Source organism: Magnolia sinica, chromosome 19 (assembly GCF_029962835.1).
Source record: "Magnolia sinica isolate HGM2019 chromosome 19, MsV1, whole genome shotgun sequence".
Taxonomy (NCBI): Eukaryota; Viridiplantae; Streptophyta; class Magnoliopsida; order Magnoliales; family Magnoliaceae; genus Magnolia; species Magnolia sinica.
This window is the reverse complement of record NC_080591.1, coordinates 48,907,360-48,931,183: the sequence shown is the minus strand read 5'-3', so window position 1 is coordinate 48,931,183 and position 23,824 is coordinate 48,907,360. Positions and strand designations below refer to the sequence as shown.

Here is a 23,824-nt window from a genome sequence, read left to right as displayed (position 1 = left end):
GTTTCATACATTCCGTCCATCTATTTTTATAGATCATTTTATGGTATGAGAAACAAAAAATTGAGATATATCCCAAGTGGACCACATTACTGGAAACAATGTTGAATAAAGGTTGAACTTTAAGAACTTTTTTGGGGGCATAAAAGTTTTGGATCAAGCTAATATTTTTTTCCCCTTCATCCATGTCTTTAGGATCCAATCAACAGATTGGATGTCAAATAAACAGTACAGCAGGCCTTAGGAGGATTTTTATGGTGGATATCCCAATCACCATTGTTTTCCAGTGGTGTGGTCCACCTGAGATTTATAAACCTCTCGTTTTTGGCAGCAAGGCCTAAAATGATCTTTAAAAATGGATGAAACAAATACATCATGGTGGGGCCACATAGGACCGACCACCAGGCACCGGGCTGGGGGCAGGGACACGGATTTCCTGGGAAAGCCTTTGGCGGTAAGTTCACCTAGATGGGGCCCACCGTGATGTTTGTGAGAGATCCACCCCGGCCATACCTCCTGTGAGATCATTTTAAGTCATGGGACTAAAAATGAAGCGGATCCAATACTCAAGTGGGCAAAAACGTGAGGGATTAAACGTCTACAGTTGAAATATTCGTGGGCCACAGAAGTTTTGAATCAGGCAATATTTTTATCCTTAGTTCATCCGAATAGGAATGACGTTACGATCGGTATGGATGACATTTAAACATCACTGTCGACCCAGAGAGGTTTCAACAGTAAGAGTTTCCCCACCCACCTTTTCCTTTAGTGCGGCTCACTTGAATCTTGTATCTTGTTTTATTTTAGTCTCAATCTTAAAATTATCTCTAAAAATAAAGGACGGAGTAGATTTCTCACAAACATCACGGTGGGCCCCACCTAGGTTTCCAGTACAGGAACTTCTGCGAAAGCCTTTCGCAGTAAATCCGCGTCCCATGTGTCCGGGGAGTAGCCAATCCGTTTCCCTTTTCCGCACCTACAGTACACCCGCGGCAGCGCGCGTTCCTGAGCGGTAACGAGCTAGCGAGAGAGATTGAGATAGAGGCGAGGCGAGGCATTTTTCTACTTTCCTCGGGGAGTCCATCGTTTTCTGGGAAGAGAGAAATGTATCATCCTTCCAGAGGAGGTGTCCGCGGCGGTCGAGATCGTACTCTCTCTCTCTCTTTCTCTCTCTCTCTCTCTCTAACCTAGCTATTCAAATTGATTGAATCCATTTTTCTCGTCTGATTTTCCCACTCCATGCCCTTTATTTCGTCATCTACCATTGGTTGCGGAGATCTAGACCATGGATTTTTCATATTCTCTGTTTGATCTGGCCTTTAAAAAAAATTCTATCTTAATTTTACGTTTTTTTTTTTTTTAAATTAATTTTTAAAGCATGCTGATTTGAATTAGGGTTTTTGATCATGCGTAGAGAACGTAGAAGTTGTTCTATTCGCATATTCTGTTGAACTTCCATCAAATGGCGACGTTTCTCTATTGCATTTGAAACGACTAGTTCCTCTCCCACAATTCATAGTTCCCCTGTTGATTTTCGTTCATCTGTCTCGTGATATTCTTGTGCCAAGCTCAAGCTTCATATGTAAATCTAGAAAGAACGAAAAAAGTTGCTCTTTTAGCTGTTATGCTTCCTTAACTGCTGGTACTTTAGAATAAGGGTACTCGGAGCATTGATCAACTCAATGATATCTTATCACTTCATTTTGTGTTTGGAATTTCTTCTGTGGGGCCCAAGTGCGTCCACCTATGATGAACGACAGTCTTACAATCACAATGTTTTGAACACAAGATCAAATAGAATGAAACTAATTGCAAAAACTGAATTCTACATACAAGATTGAGGTTCAAATCAGTAACATGAGTGTACTGTCAGAAGAAACACAAGCAACAGGTACAAGAATAAATAAAAGTCCGCCGGGCAGAAGCTCAAAAGTCCTCTAGCCCCGATGTTAGAGGTCACATGAACCCTTTATCAAGTCTTCTGACATAGAGAAAAAGAAAAATTCTCAGCAATATTCTTTGAAAATATCGTTGATGTGTTATACGTGTGGCCATGAGGGCCTATTTATGAGTTTTGCACAAATTGGACTTTCCAGGAGTGCAAAAGACCCAATTAGGAAAATTCCTAAAATTAGTTGGAAACAAATAGGAAAATTACTTAGAGACAAATAAGGACACCTGCTATGTGTGATTAAATGGAGCCCTAATTGGCTCCTTTCTTCTGCATGTGCGTGGAAGCATTTGACTTTGTTGAATTGATGGCAAAGTAATCCTAATAATGCTCTTGGTTGATGCATTTAAATCTTCTACTGAAATCTTTGTGATGTTCAATCATGGCTGACATCATTGCTTGATAAGAAATATCTTCCTATTAAGTTGGTGTCTTGGTGCGTCACCCTGAGTATTTGGATACTGTTCTTCTCTATTCTTGTTTTCATGGCGTCCAGAGTAAACGGTTAAGGACTTACACGTTAAAGATGGGGCTGAATTCCATTTCTAGTGGAAGCTCTATCAAGTATGTGCTGTTGCCTAGCTCCTTCAGGACATATGGTAAGGACTTGCCTTTGTGGATGGTGATTTGGCATAGTTACCTGCTAGGGATCTCTTAGCTTGAGCTGCACCAATCCAAACAGGCCCATAATTAAGGGCTTATTGGAGGCTTCAGGGCAAATTTATCGAATTCCAAATAGCACATTTTTAGTTCGTGTACAAAACTTAAAATCTTTATGATACAAATACTCAACTGATTATGACTTTGAAAATGTATATTCAATGATTCATGTGTTTTGAGGATACAAGGGATGAGAATCGATCTCACAAAAAGTGAGCATTTTTTGTTTTGAAAATAGAGAATAGAGAGGCAGAGGAATTGACTGAGCTGTTAGTGTGTCGGGTTGGCTCACTTTGGTTGCTGTGCCATATACTACTAAATCTCGATCTTTCATTTTCTAGCAAGTGTCATTAAAAAATTGGAGAAACTTGCAAGGGACTTTTTGTGGCATGTATCAAGAGATATCCATAAATATCAGCGTACTTAACGGTAGGAGATTTACTACAAAACCATTCTCCAACATTATATGCTTGACTTGCTTCTCATGAATGTAGCTAGTGACCCATAAGCGGTCGGTTGTGCTCTTTCTTGCCCATCATTAAGCTGTCATCAGAAAATGTAATAACGGGCATATAGTTGGTCGCCTCTATCTTTTCAGATATGGCATTCTAACGTGTACTATCATCTCTTCCCGCTTCTATGTTTTCCATTTTGGCGAGTAGTGCTTCTCTCACTCCGTCATCTGACAAAGCTTGAATTAACATTTGTTGGAAGTCCTTAGACAAGTGTAAAGCATCGTATATGCTTAATTAGGCAGGGATCCTTTTTGGGTGACTGATGACATCATAAGTCACTCCCAAGGCCGGCTGTATCTCAGTGCGTAATCTTTCATCTATCTTATTTCTTTTACTACATAGGGGTTCCTTTTCTTGGGAGCCTTTTGAAGCTCCTTCTCGTGATGCTGTTGGACCATGCTTTCTCTAAGGACTCACTATTTTCTTTCCCAAGTGCAAAGTTACCACAACTATTTCCTTAGCACTTTTCACTGGAGAGCTATCCGACTCTTTCATTGACTTTATAGTAGCTATATTACAATCCTCATGGAATTGCCTTACCAACACTTCTAACAAATTCTAAAAGATTATGTGACAAGGTGTTTCGTAATGGTAACGGTGGCCGTAACGGCCACCACCATTACCGTTATGATACGGGCTGTAACGGCCGTTACAGCCCCCGTATTGGCCGTTACAGCCCCCGTATTGGCCGTTACGACCATTTTTTATTTTTTGAAAAATGCACTTCCTGGACCGTTACGGGTCCGTTACGCACCGTTACGGGGCCGTTACAGCACATTTTTCTGTAACGGCCGTTACGGCCGTTTCGACCCCGTAACACGTAATGGTTAGACCGTTACCGTTACGTAACGGCCGTAACGGCTGTTACGTAACCGATTTGGAATACCATGGTACTATGTGACAACTCTTTGTTCCTTGGGAATAACTCGTGTTTGAGGACGGTCGCTTGGATACATTTTTCCACCATAGCTGCTTCTGATACAGGTATCGAGAGGTAATAGGAACGTACATTCCACCATCGTCGAATGAAATCTAACACATCTTCTACATCTTCTTGGGGATATTGGACAGTTTGTCTCAATTGCATTCCCAAAACTTGAGTGTTATACTTGTAAAATTGCAGGATGAAGGCTTCCTTCATTTCTTCCCATGACCGAAAAGCTTCCGCCGGCAAGGCTAAATACCAAGCCATTGCCCTACTTGATACTGCCAACGAGTATACAAAATTCCTTAACAGATAATCCGCCGAGACGTTTCCTTTGAAATAGGTTGCCTTCTCATAAGATATCAAATGTTCCAATGGTGACCTTGTTTCTCCTGCGTACAACATAAACTTCGGAAATTCCGAAATCCGTCTCACTTTTGCAGATTGCCTTGTCTCAAAGGGTTGAGATGATATTGAAGTTAGTAATTGTTGCACCTGTCTTGCATGTGACTCACTGAAGAAGTGTACCATAGGCAGCGCATTATTAGGGGCTGGCCCCACAACTGCCGCTTCCTTCGTAAGGCTGAAGAGCATGTGAGGCTCATATCTTGCTTCATACAACTTCACACTTTTCGCACACGATTCTGTCACTTGAGTCTTAGAGTATTCCACAAGCTTGTACAAGTTGTTAACAACATTTCTCCATTTTAACATATCGGTAAGGGCATTCTTCGACGCTAGTTTCCCATCTTACCAATTCTGTTAGCAGCATGGCTCTTTTTGGCACGAAGAATCAGAGCAGGAATAAATCACAAACCTGTTTCCAACTAATGACTCCTTCTAGAGTTCTTGACTCAAACCACAATCTAGTCGGACCCGTTAAGGACCTGCCAAACTGTTCTATCAAGTATCTTTTGTTGGAATCACGACGAATGCTGTGTCTGACGTACTGTAGCAAGTGCTCTATGGGAGACTCCACTCCAGAGAATAGAATAACCTCGGCTTTTGGCATGTTTTTAGCCCTGTGACGCATAAGTGGGTGATGGGCCTTGACCCCCCAAAACCACTTTTACCCTCTTCTAGCGACGATCATCAAAGACTGTGGATATGGTCATAGTCTGCATCACGATTTCTTTTATAGGATCTTTCATCGGTCTTTCTTTTTCTAAATTCTCCCCTCTTTCCTTATGAGCTACTGACGAATTTTCATCTTGCTTCGAACTTTCGCTCTTGACCTTCAAATTGAGTACTTCCGGAAGGAGGGCGAAAGGTGCCACGTTAAATATGTTCCACACAGACACTGTGTTTGCCACAACCTTCTTGGCTTGCTCGATTTCACCTCTATCAACCATCTTCTGGAGTATGTTCTTAATAGTGTAGCAAATTTCACTCGGATAGCCGAGTATACGATAATAACGACAATAATACTTCTATTTTCTCAACCTCTTCGGGACATTTTGGCTGGGGTAATTCAATTGTCCTTGCGGCCAGTAGTTGGTTCATCATAGGGAGCACGTCTTCTCTTGCGAATGCATACCCCTCATGGTTTTCATATTGTCTAGGCCGTTTATTCGCCGCTTTACCTTCATAATTGTTCCTGCTTTCCCTTCCGCCATCTCTTTGTCTGCCTCGAGAGTCTCATCTCCTTTTCCCTTTATCAAAGATGTTTGCTAATGTTCTATCGGAGCTTTGACGTGGTGGCTTTGTTCAGAAGGCGGCCATTTTTTTGGCCATGACTTCAAGGGCGTGGGCCTTAGTAGCGAGATTACGAAAGGTTTGTATATCAGCGCTTGTTAGGCTGAACGCTACTTCTGGCTGCATAGAGCCCAAACACATTTTAGCTTGTTCCGATTCTCCCGGAAACTATCGTCATGACGCACCTAGGTTCTTCCATCGATCGATAAACTTCTCAACCGGTTCACCTTCTCTTTGGCGGACATATGCCAATTCGGTTAGGACAACATCTCTGTTAAAGGAGAAAAAGTTTGTCATAAAGGCGTCTTGCATCTGATCCCATGTATGTGTAGATTGCAGGGCCATGGTTGAATACCATCTAGAGGCCTTTCCCGTCATGGATAACCCAAAAAATTGTAAACAATATTGTGGAATTGTAGAGAAATTTTCCATGGTTGTTATGAAGTGCATCAAATGTTCTTCCAGTGAACCATCTTCGTCAAACTTCTGGAAGTCTGGATATTTAAAATTAGCAGGAACTGGGTATCTCTTCAATTTTGTGAGGATACGGCGTTTGAAACTGGAATCTTCCTCTTTGTTCTTGCTCCCTTTCTAGGTGAACGACTTCAACGACAACTTGTTGAACTTCTTCTTGAGTTACGGTGCCAATGATGACGACTACGGATTCATGAGATCCAACTCTTTGCGGTTGTGACCCTTTCGCCTATTATCCGCTGTCATTTATAGAAGTCGCCATGGGGGAATCAGTAGCCTGAGTCGCATTGCCGGCTAGTGCTGCTAATGTTTCTCTAAGGTTTCTCCACTCTTCCATCAAGAGAGCCTACGTGCGTACCATCTTGGCTAGACGTTCATCTGTTGAAGACGGATGGGTCTGATTGCTGCTTGCCATAAAGACCGTTGCCTTCCTACTCGTTGATTGTCCTGACTCCTGACATAGAGGGAGAGGATGAATACGCCATCATTGGTGGCGTTAAAGAGAAAGAACTGTTGCTCGACCCAAAACTAGCACTTTACTGTCTCGGGTAACCATATGGCTCAAAACGGAACATTTTCGATGTAGAAACCAACATCGCGTCCGTTGCTATGGGTATCATGGGCGAAGACTCGCCTATCAGAACAAGTTTCCCTTTTTCCTTTTGGACTCTCGATGAGGTTGCAATGGATGTATTTTGCATCGTTGTCGGTAATGCGGGAAAATCTTGCTGGGTGAAGAGCATTTCAGTCCTTCCTGGGTAGAGTGAGGGTGGAGCTAAGGCGGGATTGTGCCTTGTAGTATTCCGAGTAATCAGCCCTCTCATTGCGCTCAATGGGACCGGGCTTTTCGCAGGAGGAGATTGGGCCTTTCTTCTTCTGGATGGTACCACTATCCATTCCTCGTCGACCTTCTGCGCCATGGGTGAAGCAAAAATAATCCCTGCCATTGAGGTTGTTTGCATCGAACCGCAGTTAACTCGACCCTTTCCAGTGCCTTCTTTGGTGACATTCGGCCTTGTCCACATAAGCCACAACAAATCAATTGGGCGTGAAGTAGACAGTCACGTTAGCAAGAAGAAAAGCCATTACAATTTCACAAGAATAGTGTACCTATCATTAAACAAGCCGACATTAGTTATCCTGATTGATTCAAACTGTATCTTGCTTTAGAGATGGAGGAATGTTCTTGTCAAGAGTAGCCATTTTGGTGCCTTTGTGACGCCTTTTGATGACGAATATCTTCCAATTATTTCAATGCTATTATTAGGCACATATATTCCAATAAGAGATTCTGTGTTTGATCCCCTAGCAGAGTCACCATTTTGTTAAAATGAAATGCTGTTTTGGTGATTGGAATATCTGTACATAATAGGGAAACCTTAAATGAATGAATGCTCATTGTTAAAGATTTTATTAATTTGAGTTCTTATTACATTCCTTACATTGCCCTTGATTCTAAAACAGGATGCAGTTAATTGTATAGCATTAAATGACAATTAAAAATAGTAATTTTGGCAGCATTTTGGCCCCTGTAGAGTGTCCGTCGAAATAACAGAAGATTTGCGTGGGTTTGAAACCCCTCGTTACATGCTTCAGAATAGGAATAGAATCATCTTGAGTCTGTAAATGCTTTCAACCCAGCTTTTACTAAAGAGCAGTTGTGTGGCCGCATAAGACTGCTGAATTGCGTGGTCGCGCAACTCATTAGAAGGCTTCCTTCTACTTCAATTCTTCTTTGATTTCTTCCACCCCCAGGATACACCGACTATGGTCAATGCATAACTTCGGGGAAGAGTTGTTGCGCAGGTCTTCCTTGGTACCTTTCACTTGTTCAGACAAGATCTCTGAGGGGGGCTTTGGACTCTCAAAAGTACCCAAATGAGAGGGTCAATGGGGTATTTATAGGCATCTGCACGTGTGACACCCTGATTCCGCATAACTTAATCAAGTTGCGCGTGTGGACCAACCTTCTACCAAGATCGCGTGATCCTAGTTGTACTGCTACTCAACAATTTTCTTCTCAATGACTCGAACCATTCCCCCTTCATCTCCCTTCTTGGATTTTATTCAGCCGTACAACTCATCTTCGTTGCACGGATATATGAACTCACCTTCGGCTCAACTGTTGTCCTTCAACTGTCTTCCTGAATATTGCCTTTTCATGTGGCCGCGCTACTCAACCTAGTTGCGCAGTTATGCAACTTAAATGTTTAATAAACTTTGTGCCTCAACACTAAGTCAGGCTTTCTTAATAAAATTTGTTGCTTTTCAAAAAAAAAAAAAAGAATTAAAAAAAAAGAAAAAAGAAGAAGAAAAAGAAGAAAAAAGAAAGAGAAAAGAAGAGGCAATGTCGAGACAACTATCGAGATCTTTGTTGCTCATGGAAGGGGATGAGAGAACTACATTTTTTCACTACATAGCTAACACAAGGGTGTAAATAGAATCCAATGCCTATAAGCTAATGGCAGGATAGTGGAGGGGCGGATGCAATTGGGGATCTCATAATTAATTACCACAACAAATTGTTCTCACATAACCATAGCTATAGGCCCTCCCTTGATAATCTCAAGTTTATTCAGATATTTGTAGAGGAGGGAGGCGCGTGCTCTGAAGAGGCCATTTGAAGAAGATGAAGTCTGGGGGGTGGTCGAGCAACTATGGTCAGATAAGGCCCTAGCCCAAATGGCTTCCACATTATATGGTGTTTTGTAGGGATATCAAGGATTAGTGAAGGATTTTGGGGTGTTTCATTGCCCTAATTCCGAAAAGGAGGCAGCGGAAAATCTTGCTAACTTTAAGCTTATCAGTCCTAGAAACGTGCTTGGTACGGTGATATCCATTGCTTGGGGCACTTTCGTGAAAGGGTAGCACATTCTAGATGGTGCTCCTATAGCTCACGAATGCATTTACCAAAGAAACAAGGGGTGAAAATAGGCTACATTTGCAAGATTGATCTTGAAAGGCCTTTGACAACGTGGACCGAGATTTCTTGTATATGATGAGGAGAATAGGTCTCAAGGTCCGTTGGAGAAATTGGATGTAGGAATGCGTTTGGTTAGCAAAATATTCAATTTTAAGAAACTGATCTCCAAAAGGATACTCAAGTGGGTCGCAAGGAATCAGGCAAGGAGACTCACCTTTTCATTTCGTCGTTACTGTGGAAGCTCTGACCAAAATCTTATCTTAAGCTAGGGATGGTGGGTTGATAGAGGGATTCAATATGCGAAGAAATGGGCTCAATGTCTCACATCTACAATTTGCTGATGATACATTAATTTTCAGTGATGCAGATGGAGGTGGTGTTGAACCTTCGATATATCCTTGGGTGTAGTGAAGTAATTTCAAGCCTCAAAGCAAACCTAAGTAAACATGAGATGATAGGGCTGAACGTAGAACATTCTTTGCCAAGAGAGCTTGTGTCCATGATGGGATGCAAGTCTAGCTTGCTTCTATCCACGTATCCTGGGCTTCCAGTATGTGGGCAATTGTTCCAAATTGTTGTGGCATCCCATCATTGTAAGGATGGAAAGAAGACTCGCTGTTGGAAAGGAAGGTATGAGGTGACTGACCTTCATCAGAGCATCTCTGTTTGCGATGCCAACCTACTTATCTCTAGTCAAATGTTAGGCGTGGGTCATTGTGCGCATTGAAAAAATCTAGCGAGATTTTTTATGGCAAGGAACAAAAAGCACAAATTTCATCTTTTTGAGTGGAAAGATGCATGGTGATGGTATTAGACCGTTAAAAGTTACAAATGATGCTTGATTAGGCAAGTGGATATGGAGATTTGTGATAGAAAAAGACACTTTTTGGAGACGGGTGATTGTGGATAAATATGGTGTTGTGACTGTAAATGCATCCCTCAATCCAATTGATATAGATCTTCTGGTTGTTGGGAAAGCATTATGGCTATGGAAAATGCAGTCTTGATCCTCTAGTTGCTGGGAAAGCATTATGGCTATGGAAAATGCAGTCTTGCGAGGGAAGACGATGGAAATAGCCAACAACAGTGATACTAGCTTTTAGTGCGACAAGTGGTGTAGGGAAGTTGAATTGCAGATTGTATTCTCTTGTCTTTATTCGTTGGCAGTTCACAAGGATGCAAAAGTAGCAAACTATTTCAAAGCAGTGAATGGTACAATTATTTAGAGCCCAATGCTTAGAAGAGATGTCACGTAAGTGGAAGAGTTAGAAATTTTGGGACTGTGAATCGTCTGTCATCAGTTGAGATTGATGTAGAGGAGGATTTTCTTCTTTGGAGATGGGATCCTTCCAAAACCTTCAGTTAGAAAAGTTTTGGATCTGTCATCAATTGAGATTGATATAGAGGAGGATTTTCTTCTTTGGAGATGGGATCCTTACAAAACCTTATCAGTCAAGTCTTTAGCCAAATGATTGATCCTTGAGAGAGCATTGGTAGCTTTGACGGGCTGGGTTTGGAGATCTAAGCCCCACCAGGGCCAAGGTGTTTGTGTGGCTAACTGGAAGCGTGATGAAGGTACACGTGATGGCCTAACCTTAGATGCATGTATAACCAGGGCGAAGGGATTCAAATAAATAATTTAATAAACTAATTGTTTTCAATCAAAGCAGATTAAGCAAATCTCAACGCAGAGATGAGATCATTCTGTCAGGATCATGCCCCGTAATATAAAATCACATAAACAGTAAAAAGGGAGGACATAAGGATATGAGAATATCCTAGATTTAGCATAAGTCAGTCCACAATCAAGTTTGGATCTGATTCTCCTGACTAGCCATCCCTCTTTTCCGTTTAAACCAAAAGGGGATATCCAGAGATGAACGAAAAGGATGAAGAAAGGAGGGTTCAAGATGAAGAAAGTATGGATCCTTTATCATAAAAAAAAAGAAGGCGGATGATTCTTATATTTCTTGCACCTCGAAGGTCTAGAAAGAAGGAAACCTGAAACCGTAGTGGAATCCTCAACACCAAAGGCCAATCCTGGAACCCTAATCTCTTGATAAAAGAGGAGAAAAAAAATATACAGACTCTTATTCATTCAATAATTAAAATAGAGTTTCTCACAATGTATATATAAGTCATGGAAAAAGTAGAAGTGCATTAAAGCCCCTAAAAACAAAGAAAATAACAAAAAGATGAAGAAAAGTAAAAAGTGCACTAAAGTCCCTAAAAGCAAGGAAAAAAACTAAAAAACACCTACAACTAAAAACACCTGCACGATAAGGTGTGAAATTCGCCCCATGGGCCTATGGTCAGGGTGTAGTCATGCCGCTCCTGCACTCATAGCGCGTCAGAAAATGGGTCCGATGGACCCGATGTCCATCCATATCAACTTCTCCACTCCAGTACTCTGTCAACAACGGGTACACTCTAAAGCGTGGACCATTGATGTCTGCATCAAAGCGATAAGATCTTAACGGTGGATTGTCTTCAATGCTAGAACATGATCATAGTTATTGGTGCTGCTTATGGTTGAGGAACGCTGAAGATGTGAACCATCTCCTAATCCATTGTTGTTTCTCGTAATCAGTGTGGATGTGGGTGCTGAGGCAGTTCCAGGTAGTTTGGGATCATGCCAAACACAATCTAGCAAGTAGCAACTGTTTGATGCTTGGAGAATTCGACATTCGTGTAAAAGGCGCAAATCCATGTGGCAAATGTGCTTTATTGCAGTCCCATGGGCGATATGGAAGGAGCGAAAGAATCGCACTTTCAAGGGACTTTTGTTCGTCAGTTCTTTCATGATCCGTAGAGTTAAACAACTTATTTTATTTTATTTTTTAATGGTGCGGGTGGAAGCGGCGGGTTTGCAGCATCCATATGGTTTGGTGAAAGATCCCTCTCTTGATCGGCCTGCTGGTTTGCTTGTATGCTTTGGCCTTTGGTCCTTTTCTTGCTCATAGAAGTCCTTATAGCTGATAAAAAATCAATCAATACATTGGAATTTATATGGGGGATACGAATGATATATCAATATTTTAAATATAACGATAATTCGTGTGACATGTGATATTTTGATCAACATGCGGACGTTTTGTGAATGCATCTTATGTATGCACCTGATGCTTACATGGGGGAATTTACTCCCTACAACAAACGCTCTGTGATAAGTAGAAGATTCCAAATACATGGGAGACCATGTGTGTAGCCGCATCAAGCATCTAAGTTTCATGAGGTTCCAATGTTGGAGCAATGCGTGTAGAAGATTGATGTAACTATAAGCTTATCTCTCAAACATCTTGCATATAGGATTGACCCCCCTTCTTAGATGTATGACACATTTACCTTGTACCATAGTCTCACATTATAGGAACCTCTAGTTATTATTAGTAGGGGATATGGCACATGGAGCGAGGAGGGGATTGAGAGAAATGGGAGAGAGATTTGGATGGTGGAGAGAGCGAGGTGGGGGCTACACATAGGTCCGTGCTGCGCGCGCGCGCGCGCACACACACACACACAGAGAGAGAGAGAGAGAGAGAGAGAGAGAGAGAGAGAGAGATGGTGCCTTTTGTGATAAAATTTCAACTATTCCCCAACAAGCAGCTTCATTCTATGACACGTTTACCCTCTCTTAACCAATGTTGTGAAGACTAATTACGAGGGCAAAAATGCCCAAAGCTATTGGTGTTATATACAATATAGATTATTATTAGTTTTCCTTAAAAACTTGTGCTTTTATTCCTCGTAATTATCTTTTGCTTGTTTTCAATATCAAGATCATATCATCTTCATGACGTGATTGCACCCTTATATAGTATTTAATACAGGGGCATTTCCACACCGGGCTCGAGTGGGGTAGCTTGTGGGATGTAGGGGCACACTCGGGGTGGGCGGCCCGTATGAGATGGGTGGCTCGTGTGAGGCAGTACCCATGTGATTTGGGGGCCCACAAGGTGGGTTTGGCCGAGGTCCTAACCCATGCCATGGGGGGCCTGGGCTATGCAATAAAGGGATTGATTCGCCATGCCTTAACAGTTCGAGCTTTTAGAGCTAATGGTTAATTGTCCTGCATTAAGTGGTATCAGAGCGGGAGGTCTCGTGTTTGAGACTCCTCACCTGGGGTGATTAATTTAGGGGCATTTTCACACTGGGCTCGAGTGGGGTAGCCTGTGGGATGGAGGGGCACACTTGGGGTGGGTGGCCCGCGTGAAGCGGGTGGCTCGTGTGAGGCGGTACCCATGTGATTTGGGGGCCCACGAGGGGGGTTCGGCCGAGGTCGTAACCCATACGATGTGGGGTCTGGGCTATGAAATAAAGGGATTAATTCGCCATGCTCTAACAGTTCGAGCTTTTAGAGCAAATAGTTAATTGTCCTACATCAGTATTGGAAAGCAGTTTTCTGTTGGTATTGTTGGGAACTTGTTCAATGACATATATGAATTTCTTTTTACTATATGCTAATTGCTATTAATTAAAGTTATATCTGAACAATTAAATAATTAACTTGAGTGCTCTCACTTTTTTTTTTCTTCTTTTCTGTTTTGCTTGGTCATATCTTACAGAGTTTAAGTGGGATGATGTGAAGGTTGATAAGCATCGAGAGAACTATCTTGGGCACAGTATCAAGGCTCCTGTTGGAAGATGGCAGAAAGGTATCGTATCCATTATTTACATATGATAGATTTCATCCTGCATCTTTCAGTGATTTATTACACATGCTATTGTAAGATTCATTATCTTTTGCTTCATATGTTATTTTTATAATATTTGAACCTTTTGGGGTGAGTCTGTTGATTGCAAGCATGAGACAGTTCTTGGACAATGTGAAAAGTAATGAGCTGATCGATGTGCCACCGAATGGTGGGTTCTTCACATGATTGAATTGCCAGAAAGAACAGTTAAATGGAAGCTTTACTGCTTTTCCTATTGTGAAGTCTGGAGGAACATTATCCAAAACTGTCAGAAGCAATCCTATTTATGCTCACTTCCAATGACCGTCCAATCTAATTAGATCTGGGCAGTATCTGCTTGGCGCAATCTCCTTTCAAATTTGAAAACATGTGGCTTCAAGTTCTGGGTTTTGTTGTAGAAGATTGGTGAATAAGAGTGGATTTTAAGGGAGGGCCAGATTCATCTTCGTGAGAAAGATTAAACAAGTCAAAAATAAGATGAAGGTTTGGAACAATAACTATTTCTGCTTTCTTGAGGAAGAATGGCTTGGACAGTTGGACTCCCGCTCAAATTGCAAGTACAAACTTAGACTAAGATCTGCTCCCCTTTCCCTAACTGAAAGTGAGTTGAGGGATAATCTTAAGGTGGAATTTGACAATATTCTAAAAAATGAGAGCTTTTGGAGACTAAAAATCTTGAGCTACACGGCTCCAAGATGGGATAAAAATATCTTGTGTTTCATCATTCTGTTAAAGGTAAGAAGACAAATAAATTATATATCCAAGCTTTGGGTTAGTAATATATTCATCATGGATGAGAAGGAAAAATAAGACTTGATTGTTGGCTCTTCCAGTCACTCTATTTGCTGAAGATTTCAAAAGGCCTACACTTGATGTCATGTCAGTCTTTGAAACGATCAGTGTAGATAAAGAGCAGTTAGGTTACAAAGGCGATTTGGTGACGAATAAGTTAAAAAGGGTGGTATTTGCAATGGGGGCAATAAGTCCCCTTGGCCCAGCTAATTACAGTGGCTTTTTACAAAAGGTGCTGGAACTCCTATCTTGATTTTGTTCAACCTCCTGCTTCCTTTCTGAACCAAACTTCCTCATGAGACAACAACCAAAAGCTACAGCTAGGAGTGCCTTCTCTGGGTCTTATCCAGTTGCAGTCCTACAATATCAATGGGCAATTGCATTTGGGGAGGCATGTTGCACATCTCCAACATATGTGGTGGAAAGGTGGAGGACTCTTCAGATGCTGGAAAGTCTCCATTGTCTTCATTTTTCTTGCTGGAGAAATTAAAGAAGAGAAAGAAATCAACTTATGTAATATAGACTATTAGATAATGCTCAGTTGTGATGAAACCTATGTAATAGTCTATTACATGCGTCTGTGGGAGTTTTATGCTCTCATTGTCAATTCCCAGCCTGGATAAAGGAGGATTGCATTAGGTTGGCTGCTGGCGTCAAACTTATGCCACAACTTCGAACATGAATTCAAAGAATATGACATTCCAAATTCATGCTAGGGCTTCCCCATAAGTGATGCGCTGCATCAGAGTCCCGATGCAGTGAGAAATGTGCAAGAATTGGCTAAACGCATTGCAACAGAGTTCGGTTGCTGTGAGAAGTATGCAAGGATTCCCGCTCCATTTTGGATGCATGTGCATACAGAAGCTAGTCCAGGACAATAGGATTTGTCTTGCCACATGGAATATACAAAATTGATAGGTAAGAGTATGGAGTTAGTAGATATGATGAAATTATGGAGAGTTTACATAGCTTGCATTCAGGAGACCAAGTTGAAAGATGCCAACACTAGATAAATTGATGGAAGCTTTGGTATATAGGAAATGACAATAATAGAAATGTGTTAGGGATGGTGGTAGATGATTTAAAGGATAAAGTTGTAGATGTTAAGAGAGTGTTAGGATTTTGTTAATAGAACTTGTGTTTGAGAGGAGATAATCAATGTTTTTAGTGCATATATGCCACATGTAGGGTTAGAGAATAGAATCAAGAGGCAATTCTGGATAACTATAAGACCAGCCATGCTTTATGGGACAGAATGTTGGGCAGCTAAGGAACATGTTCATAGGATGAGTGTAGCTGAATGAGGATGTTGAGATGGATGAGTGACAAGACAAGGAAGGATAAAATCAGAAATGAATGCACTCGAGGGAAATTAGGAGTAGCACTAATAGGTAAAGATGAGGGAAAGTAGACTTAACTAGTTTGGTCATGTGTGACGGAGACCAAGAACTCTGCTGGTTTGGAGTGAGTTGGTACAAGTTGAAAGCTGTAAAAGGGCAAGGGGAAGGCCGAAAAGGACATAGGTGCAGGCAGTAAGAAAAGACTTGATGACCTATGGTCTCATTGAAGTTTTGGCCCTTGATGTAGTAGAATGGCGGAAAAGGATTCATGTAGCCAACCCCAAATAGTTGGGATAAGGCTTAGATGATGGTGAGGTTGAAAACAAGAAAAAGGAAAGAACAAAAAGAGAGAAAGAAATCACTTCTTGAGAAATTGCTAAAATATGTTATTCAGAAAAATTCAAGAGAGCTAATTGCATCCATTGGAGTTGATAGATAATGTGCTTTTTAAGTTTTCAAAAATACTATTGAAATATCAAATTCATGTTGTCTTTTTTTGGAGAATTGATGCAACCCATAGTGGGCCTTGATCGTTCTATTGGAGATTGTTTTGGTCTCATACTCCTGATGGTATTTGATGTCCTACAAGAGTAGTCAATAATGGTTTTAGGCACCCTTATTTTGTCATTTACTCTCTCGGCCACTTCTTTGGTGCTAAACATCCGCTTCTATTGAGTTACCTTTCAAACCTGCATGTCTAGCACGAATTGAATGAGTAATGACTAATTTAGTAAAGGGTTGCATGGATGTGAATGGGATTTAGGTGTACATTCATCCGTTTTTATTCTGAGTGAGTTGCAGGTTTAGGGTTCTAATCTTAGAGTCAGTTAGGGACTTTTATAAAACATTTTTTATTTTTATTTTTATAAAAAGGATAATAGTAACTGTTTTTATTAATAGGCTGCACTGACAAAAATCAAAGCAGAAAAAACACACCTTGGAAGTCAAACCCAGATCTAGATTCACAACCCGAACATAGATGAAATTTCATTAACATTTGCATCCTTACCCTGACATCCCAAATACCCATTCTACTACATCTCTCCAAGACTATGATGATATCTCTTCCCATGATTGTCGTTTGTTGCAGAAGCATCGATTGTTGCGCTCCCTCCAATTTTTCCATAGAATTGCTAGCAAGACGAGGCGCCATGTTGGTAATGAAGGCCAAGGAATAGGGCTTCCATGCCATGCCCAAAACAACTTGCCAACTAATTGACATAGCCCACTGAATACCATAGGCTGCTAGGAACATGTGCCATATATGTTTCACAAAAGAGCAATGGATAAAAATGTTATCCATCATTTTTGTGTTGCTTATACACAATAGACAGATATTGGGAAGGATCATTGACCGTTTTTGAAGATTCTCTATTGTTAAGATTCGTTTCCGACAACCAGCCAAGTGAAAGATGCCACTTAAGGGGGTGTCCTGTAGGACCAAAAGGCATGAAAAAAAATGTCTCCTTGTAGTCGGTGATTCTCTAAGCAACTTGTAGAAGGATCTGAATGAATATTTCCTAGTAGTGGACACCTTCCATACCATATGATCTTCGAAAATTGAAAAGGGATGAATGTCATGAAACCTCTTTAATAATTGTGCTAAGTCTATCGGCTCCTCGTTTGATGAAGCTCTTCGACATGGGGGACACCACACACAACCCGCAACCATGTGGGAGAATCAATATGCTGCTGATATATTCTCCATGGGGGCTAACCTAGCAAGGGAAGGAAAATCCATCACCGAAAGCCTCTCTCCACACCAAGAATCCTCCCAAAAAAGTATGCGTGACCCATGCCCAAGAGAAAAAGCCACACTGGACTTAAACAAAGGTGCTATTGAGTTGATGGCTCTCCAAATGCCCAAAGCTCGATAATGCAATCACTTCTTGACCTCCCACCTCCACTTCCTCTTGGGTACCATATTTAGATACAATAACTTCTCTCCACATCTTGCTTACTTCAAACCCAAATCTCCATAACCATTTTCCTATGAGTGCCACATTCATATCTTCCAACACTTAGTACCTGCATGGCTGCAACTCTATCTGATAATGGTTTGCATTCCTCTTCCAACTTAAGCAAGTGGAATTTATGCTTCTCCTCTGCCCCTTGTCATAAGAAGTCGTGCCTCAGTTTTTCTAGTCTATCCAGAATTGTCTTTGGGCATTTAAATAGAGACAAGAATTAGAGGGGGAGGTTGGGAAGCGTCTCTTTAATAAGAGTGATATGACCTACCAGCAATAGATGTCGGCTCTTCCACTTAGATAGCTTTCTTTCAAATATTTGTATCACCAAGCTTCACAAGTGCGGAAGCCCCAGGTAAGATGACGGAAAAAACCCCAATCCCACTCCTGAAAACATCCGCGAAGGCATGCATTTCTTCTTTGGGCAGCCCAATGCCTAGTATCTCACTTTTTCTCACATTATTTTTTAAGCCTGACACCTCTTCATAACACCCCAATATTTTCCTTAGATTATCAACCATTGCTATTTCTACATCACAAAAGAGAATTGTATCGTTCACAAATTGTAAGTGAGAAATCCTTCCCCCATCTTTTTCTCCTTTGAATCCAGCTATAAGTCCCACTTCTTGTCCTTTCAGTAACACTTTGCTCAAAGCTTCCGCTACCATTATGAACATGAAAGGAGAAAGCGGGTTCCCCTGCCTTAAACCCCTCGAAGCTTTCAAAAAAACTTTCAGTGAGCCATTAACCAGAACTGAAAAACTAGCTGAAGAGAAACATTCACACATCCAATGAATCCATCTATTTCCACATCCGATTCTTTTCAATGCTTACTCAAGAAAACCCCAGTCCACAGGATCATAGGCCTTCTCCATATCTAGTTTGCATACCGCAACTTTTTTTCGTTCCGTCTCGAATCTGTATATTCATGCGCAAGTAAAGCACTATCTAAAATCTGTTTGTTTGCCACAAAAGTGCCTTGATTCTTCGAGATAACCATTGCTAGCACCAATCTAAATCTGGATGATAAATTTTGGCCAAGATCTTGTAGGGACATCCAATTAAACTAACTAGGTGATAATCTTTAAGAGTTTCAGCTCCTTTCTTGGGAATGATTGTTATGAATGAGGCCCCCATCCCCTTTGCAAGCCGGCTTGTTTCGTAGAACTCTTTTACAAAGTCCACCACATCCCTCTAAAGCACCTCCCAAAAGACTTGATAAAAAGCTATAGGAAAATCATCGGGGCCTAGGGCTTTATGTTTATCCAAGGAATCAATAGCAATGTCAATGTCTTCTTCCGAGACTGGCTTCTCAGGAGTCCTACTCCACTGGAGATAGGCATAGGAATGGCAAGTTATCCAAGTAGAAGCGCATACTAGTCGAACAAATTTAATCCTTCTCTTCAATTCTATGACCATCAACCATGAAACTGCTTATCTGATTGTCATGCTCTAGCAGTTGCAATACTGTGGAAAAAAGCGCATATTTTGTTACTTTCTTTGAGCCACAGTGTCCTCAATCTCTGCCACCACTTGATCTCTTCTTCCTTTCAATACTTTCAGTAAACTACCTGCACTGAAATATGCCTTTGACGCTCTTCTTCAGATAGTTTTTAATGCATGGGCATTTTCACACCGAGCTCGAGTGGGGTTGCTTGTGGGATGCAAGGGCACACTTGGGGTGAGTGGCCCGTGTGAGGTGGGTGGCTCGTGAGAGGTGGGCCCCACCTGTGTGATTCGGGTGGCTCGTGTGAGCCTGTACCCATGTGTTTTGGGGCCCACGAGGGGGGTTCGACCAAGGTCCTAACCCATGAGATGTGAGGTCTGGGCTATGAGATAAAGGGATTGATTCGCCATGCTCTAACAGTTCGAGCTTTTAAAGCAAGTGGTTAATTGTCCTGCATCAAATTGGTATTAGAGCGGGAGGTCTCGTGTTCGAGACTCCTCACCGGGGGTGATTAATGCAGGGGCATTATCACACCGGGCTCGAGTGGGGTTGCCTGTGTGATGCAGGGGCACACTCGGGGTGGGCGGCCAGTGTGAGGCGGGTGGTTCGTGAAAAGCAGGCCCCACCCGTGTAATTCGGGTGGCTCATGTGAGGCGGTACCCATGTGATTTGGGGCCCACGAGGGGGGTTTCGACCGAGGTCCTAACCCATGAGATGTAGGGCCTGTGCTATGAGATAAAGAGATTGCTTCGCCATGCTCTAACAGTTCGAGCTTTTAGATCAAGTGGTTAATTGTCTTGCATCAATTTTCCCCCCTCTTCCTTGATATCAAGTTGATGTATTTCATTGAAAGCACTTTCCGCATCATCATTCTTTTGCGTAAAAACTCCCTCTTCCATTCATTCAACTTTCCCTTAAGTAACTTGAGTTTTTAGATAGCCGAAAATCAGCTATACTTGTGATGCTAAAAGATTGCCACCAGTTTTTAACAAGATCAGCAAATCCTTCCACTCCTAGCCACATAAGTTTGAACCAGAAAGGCTTTGGCCCCCAACTATCTTCCACCACCTCCAACAAAATAGGACTGTGATTGGAAATGGTCTTGGGGAGACCAGATGATGAAACAAAAGGAAACTTATCTATCCAAGCAAATGACAACATAAATCTATCCAATCCATACATGATCAGCTCAATCCTCCCATTGGTCCAAGTAAATTTAGCCCCACCCATCAGAATTTCAAACATTTCGTTTTGACTTGCTCACTCAAAGCCTTGTATACTTTTAAAACAACTTTATAAAGGGTTAATAGAGGAAAGCTTGGGGCCGGATGTATTTGTCTTTATTATGATCCCTCATTATCTTTGCTTGTATCTTTTTGTAGACGACCTCGTAACGTGTAACGGTTGCTACCGTTACCTTCACATAACGGCTTTTATAGCCTTGTAATGGCCTTTACGGCCCACCATGCCTCTCAGCCCAGTTTTCAGGTTTTTGGTATTTATTTGATATGCATAATCCATTTGTGAAACGTCATTTGGGGACGAACTGTTTCTTTGTATCCTCATTTTTGACAGTTTTGGGCTAATGGAAGATTTTTCTTTGACAAACAATATCATCTGTTTTTGTCAATTTTCTCATCAGGTAAGGACCTGCACTGGTACGCGAGGGATAATAAGTCCGAGATAGATATGGAGGCCGCCAAAGCAGAGATACAAAGAATCAAGGAGGAGGAAGAGCAAGCAATGCGTGAGGCCCTTGGCTTAGCTCCCAAGCGTGCTGGTCGACCCCAAGGCAATCGCCTAGACAAGCATGAGTTCTCAGAGCTGGTGAAGAGAGGATCCACTGCAGAAGACCTGGGTGCTGGCCACGGTGAAGCAGCACAAGTTCAGGGCCTTGGCTTTTCCAGGTACTGTTAAAAAAAACATAATACTTGCTGCTCTAATCATCCTGTCAAATAACCAAATATAAGACTGTTCCATGCATATACTAGCACTTCCACAACCTCTTAAGAATGGCATCGAGGCATCTACTTCACATTACACCAAGCAATACAAGTTTGTCAATGCAGATCATCCAAAATGCGGGCTCGATTGTGGCTGGAGTACATCCACAAAATCACATTGATTGGATAATTGCAACCATCTGATATCATCTGTGAAATTTGGATTGTTGACTAATTGGATGGTTTGGATAATCCGACACTATTGTTTTCAGGACATGCTCATCTCTAATGGGGCCCATGATTTGGACATACACATTTGTCACCCATATGGTGTTTGGTTGAAACCACCTTTAGTGGTCTAGGCCATGGTACTGTAGTTATTTACTTATTTTTAGCATTTTAAACTTGAATAGTTTTTTGTAACCTTTCATCTAACCACGTATGCATCACTTTATTGAACTTTATAATGAAAGGTTGTACCCCCACATGTATAGATCACAAATGTGCTGTTTCTGCTGTGTGCTTTAATATCTGAATCTGTACAACTGGAGCCACCTACCTTTGAAAATTCTGGCTAGCAGACCTCTGCTGCAAACAAATTAACATTCCATTTTCTTTCAATATTTGGAAAATAAGATCCATAAAGCAGCCCCGAAATAGTTATGATGAAGGTATTTGATCGAGACATAAACCCATTTTAAATGTCTTCTGATAATTGCAGAACACCCCGAAGTTGGGGGGAATCGAGCTCTGTTGCGGCTACCTTGAATGAAAACATTTCACCTGATGGGTCAGAAGGAAGAATGTCCAAACCCACACTGAGAATCAGTGAAGAAGCTTCGGAGGATGAAAGCAGGAAGAAGAGAAAGCGGGAAGAGAACAAAAATGGAAAACATGAGAAGCGGGAAAAACGACGTTCTCGTGATTCTGATGAGAAGAGGAAACACAGGCGAGACAAGGAAAAGAGGAGGCGCGATTCTGATTGATTTGCTGAGGATGATATCTTGCTGTTACAACTATGACTCATGATTGCTGGTGTTGTAATCAGATAATAACATTTTAATTAGTATAAATAAAATGGTTTCTCCTCCCAAAAGAGAAGGTTAGGTCCAATGTTATCTAATGGCATCTAACCCTGTAACTTTCATGAATGGCAAGCGCTTTGGTCAATCTGCACTCACCAATTGTAGGCCACTCCATGGTTAAAAAAACCAAAAAAAAACTGTGCTATGGCGCATCCATGCAGTGTTGTAGACATCAATCATTAAGAAAATTCAGTAAATTTAAGAGCCGATTTGCACTCTTTTATTTTCTTTTTTTTCTTTTAAAGGGACCATATATTTTTGGGCTCAGACAAATCTTGATTTCCTTGGGTTCTTGGTCTTTGAAAATTAATGAATGACTACAAAATTTTCAATAACTTTGTTATGGTTGTAATACTTCTTTAGAGATCCTTCCAGATGCTTGTTAGATAGGCCAATGGAGTGGTCAACATTACAGAAGCCTTGAATGATTTTTGGTCTTTTTTGGTAGTGTTTCAGTGTTATCTGTCACAGTTTTTTTAGACATCTTCAAGGAGTTATTCCAGGTACCAGGCAATTTATGCTCTTCCTGTACATGGAGTCTTAGAGATTCCAGAGAATGGTAGAAAGTGTAGAGCATAGTTTAAAAACCCGAAAACTCAACTTGACTTGATACTCATCCAGGTCGGGTTGGGTCATTGAGTTGACCCGATTTGACTCAACTGTTGATATATATATAAGAATAGTAAGTATTTAAAAAAATTACACTGGTAAACATATTTCAAAAAATAAGATGCCTAGCAACAACGTAGGCAAGGTATTGGATAACAGTAACGGTGGCAGTACCGGCCAGCCTTATGGCCATTGCGATACAGGCATAACAGCCTTTATGGCTTTGTAACGGTTGAAGCTTTTTAAAGGAAAAAAAAATGTAAAAAAGACAAAAAACTTTTTATGGCAGTTACAGGCCTGTTGCAGCCTTTTTTTCCTCTTACCAAATGGGACACTACACCCGTATTACATAACAGCCGTTATGGCCACAATCTATCCATTTTTAGCAGACCATGTAGTGGGGGAGAAGAGTTGTCAAAATCCTATGATTTACAATTTACAATATACACGATTTTAGTCGAATATTAAGCAAAGCAATTTGAATCCTAACCTGGATTCCTTTTTTATATGAATCCTACTATTCTATAATTATCATGCGATTTATGATTAAATTCCCGATTTACGATTCAAATTTTACCTGTTCTCTTTTATTTTAAGCTTCACTTGGCTTTTATTTTATATTTTTAAATCAGAGGGAGGGGACTTAAAGAATCGTTTGGAAAAGGTAAATTATTTTATTTGTTCTTTATAAGAGATTAACTGATATATATATTCTTTTCAACATTAAATCATGTAGTTTTTTTTTTTTTTTTTTTTTTTTGATTTTTTGATTTTTTTTACTTCTTAATAGGTTAAAACATCAAATTG

General features: G+C 41.1%; 1 protein-coding gene across 1 annotated transcript; it reads left to right on the top strand.

The window, feature by feature from the left end:
* The first annotated feature begins 959 nt into the window (after positions 1-959).
* On the top strand, positions 960-22,436 carry LOC131234360 (uncharacterized). The gene is made up of 4 exons (XM_058231178.1): positions 960-1,144; positions 13,706-13,795; positions 21,023-21,287; positions 22,045-22,436. Exons 1-4 carry the CDS (start codon positions 1,102-1,104, stop codon positions 22,307-22,309), a joined length of 663 nt encoding a protein of 220 aa, XP_058087161.1. The 5' UTR covers positions 960-1,101; the 3' UTR covers positions 22,310-22,436.
* Positions 22,437-23,824: the final 1,388 nt, after the last annotated feature.

Coding starts and splice junctions, on each gene's coding strand:
- LOC131234360 (XM_058231178.1), top strand. CDS start 1,102: ATGTATCATCCTTCCAGAGGAGGTGTCCGCGGCGGTCGAGATC. Junction 1,145..13,705: donor TGTCCGCGGCGGTCGAGATC/GTACTCTCTCTC, acceptor CATATCTTACAG/AGTTTAAGTGGGATGATGTG. Junction 21,288..22,044: donor CAGGGCCTTGGCTTTTCCAG/GTACTGTTAAAA, acceptor TGATAATTGCAG/AACACCCCGAAGTTGGGGGG.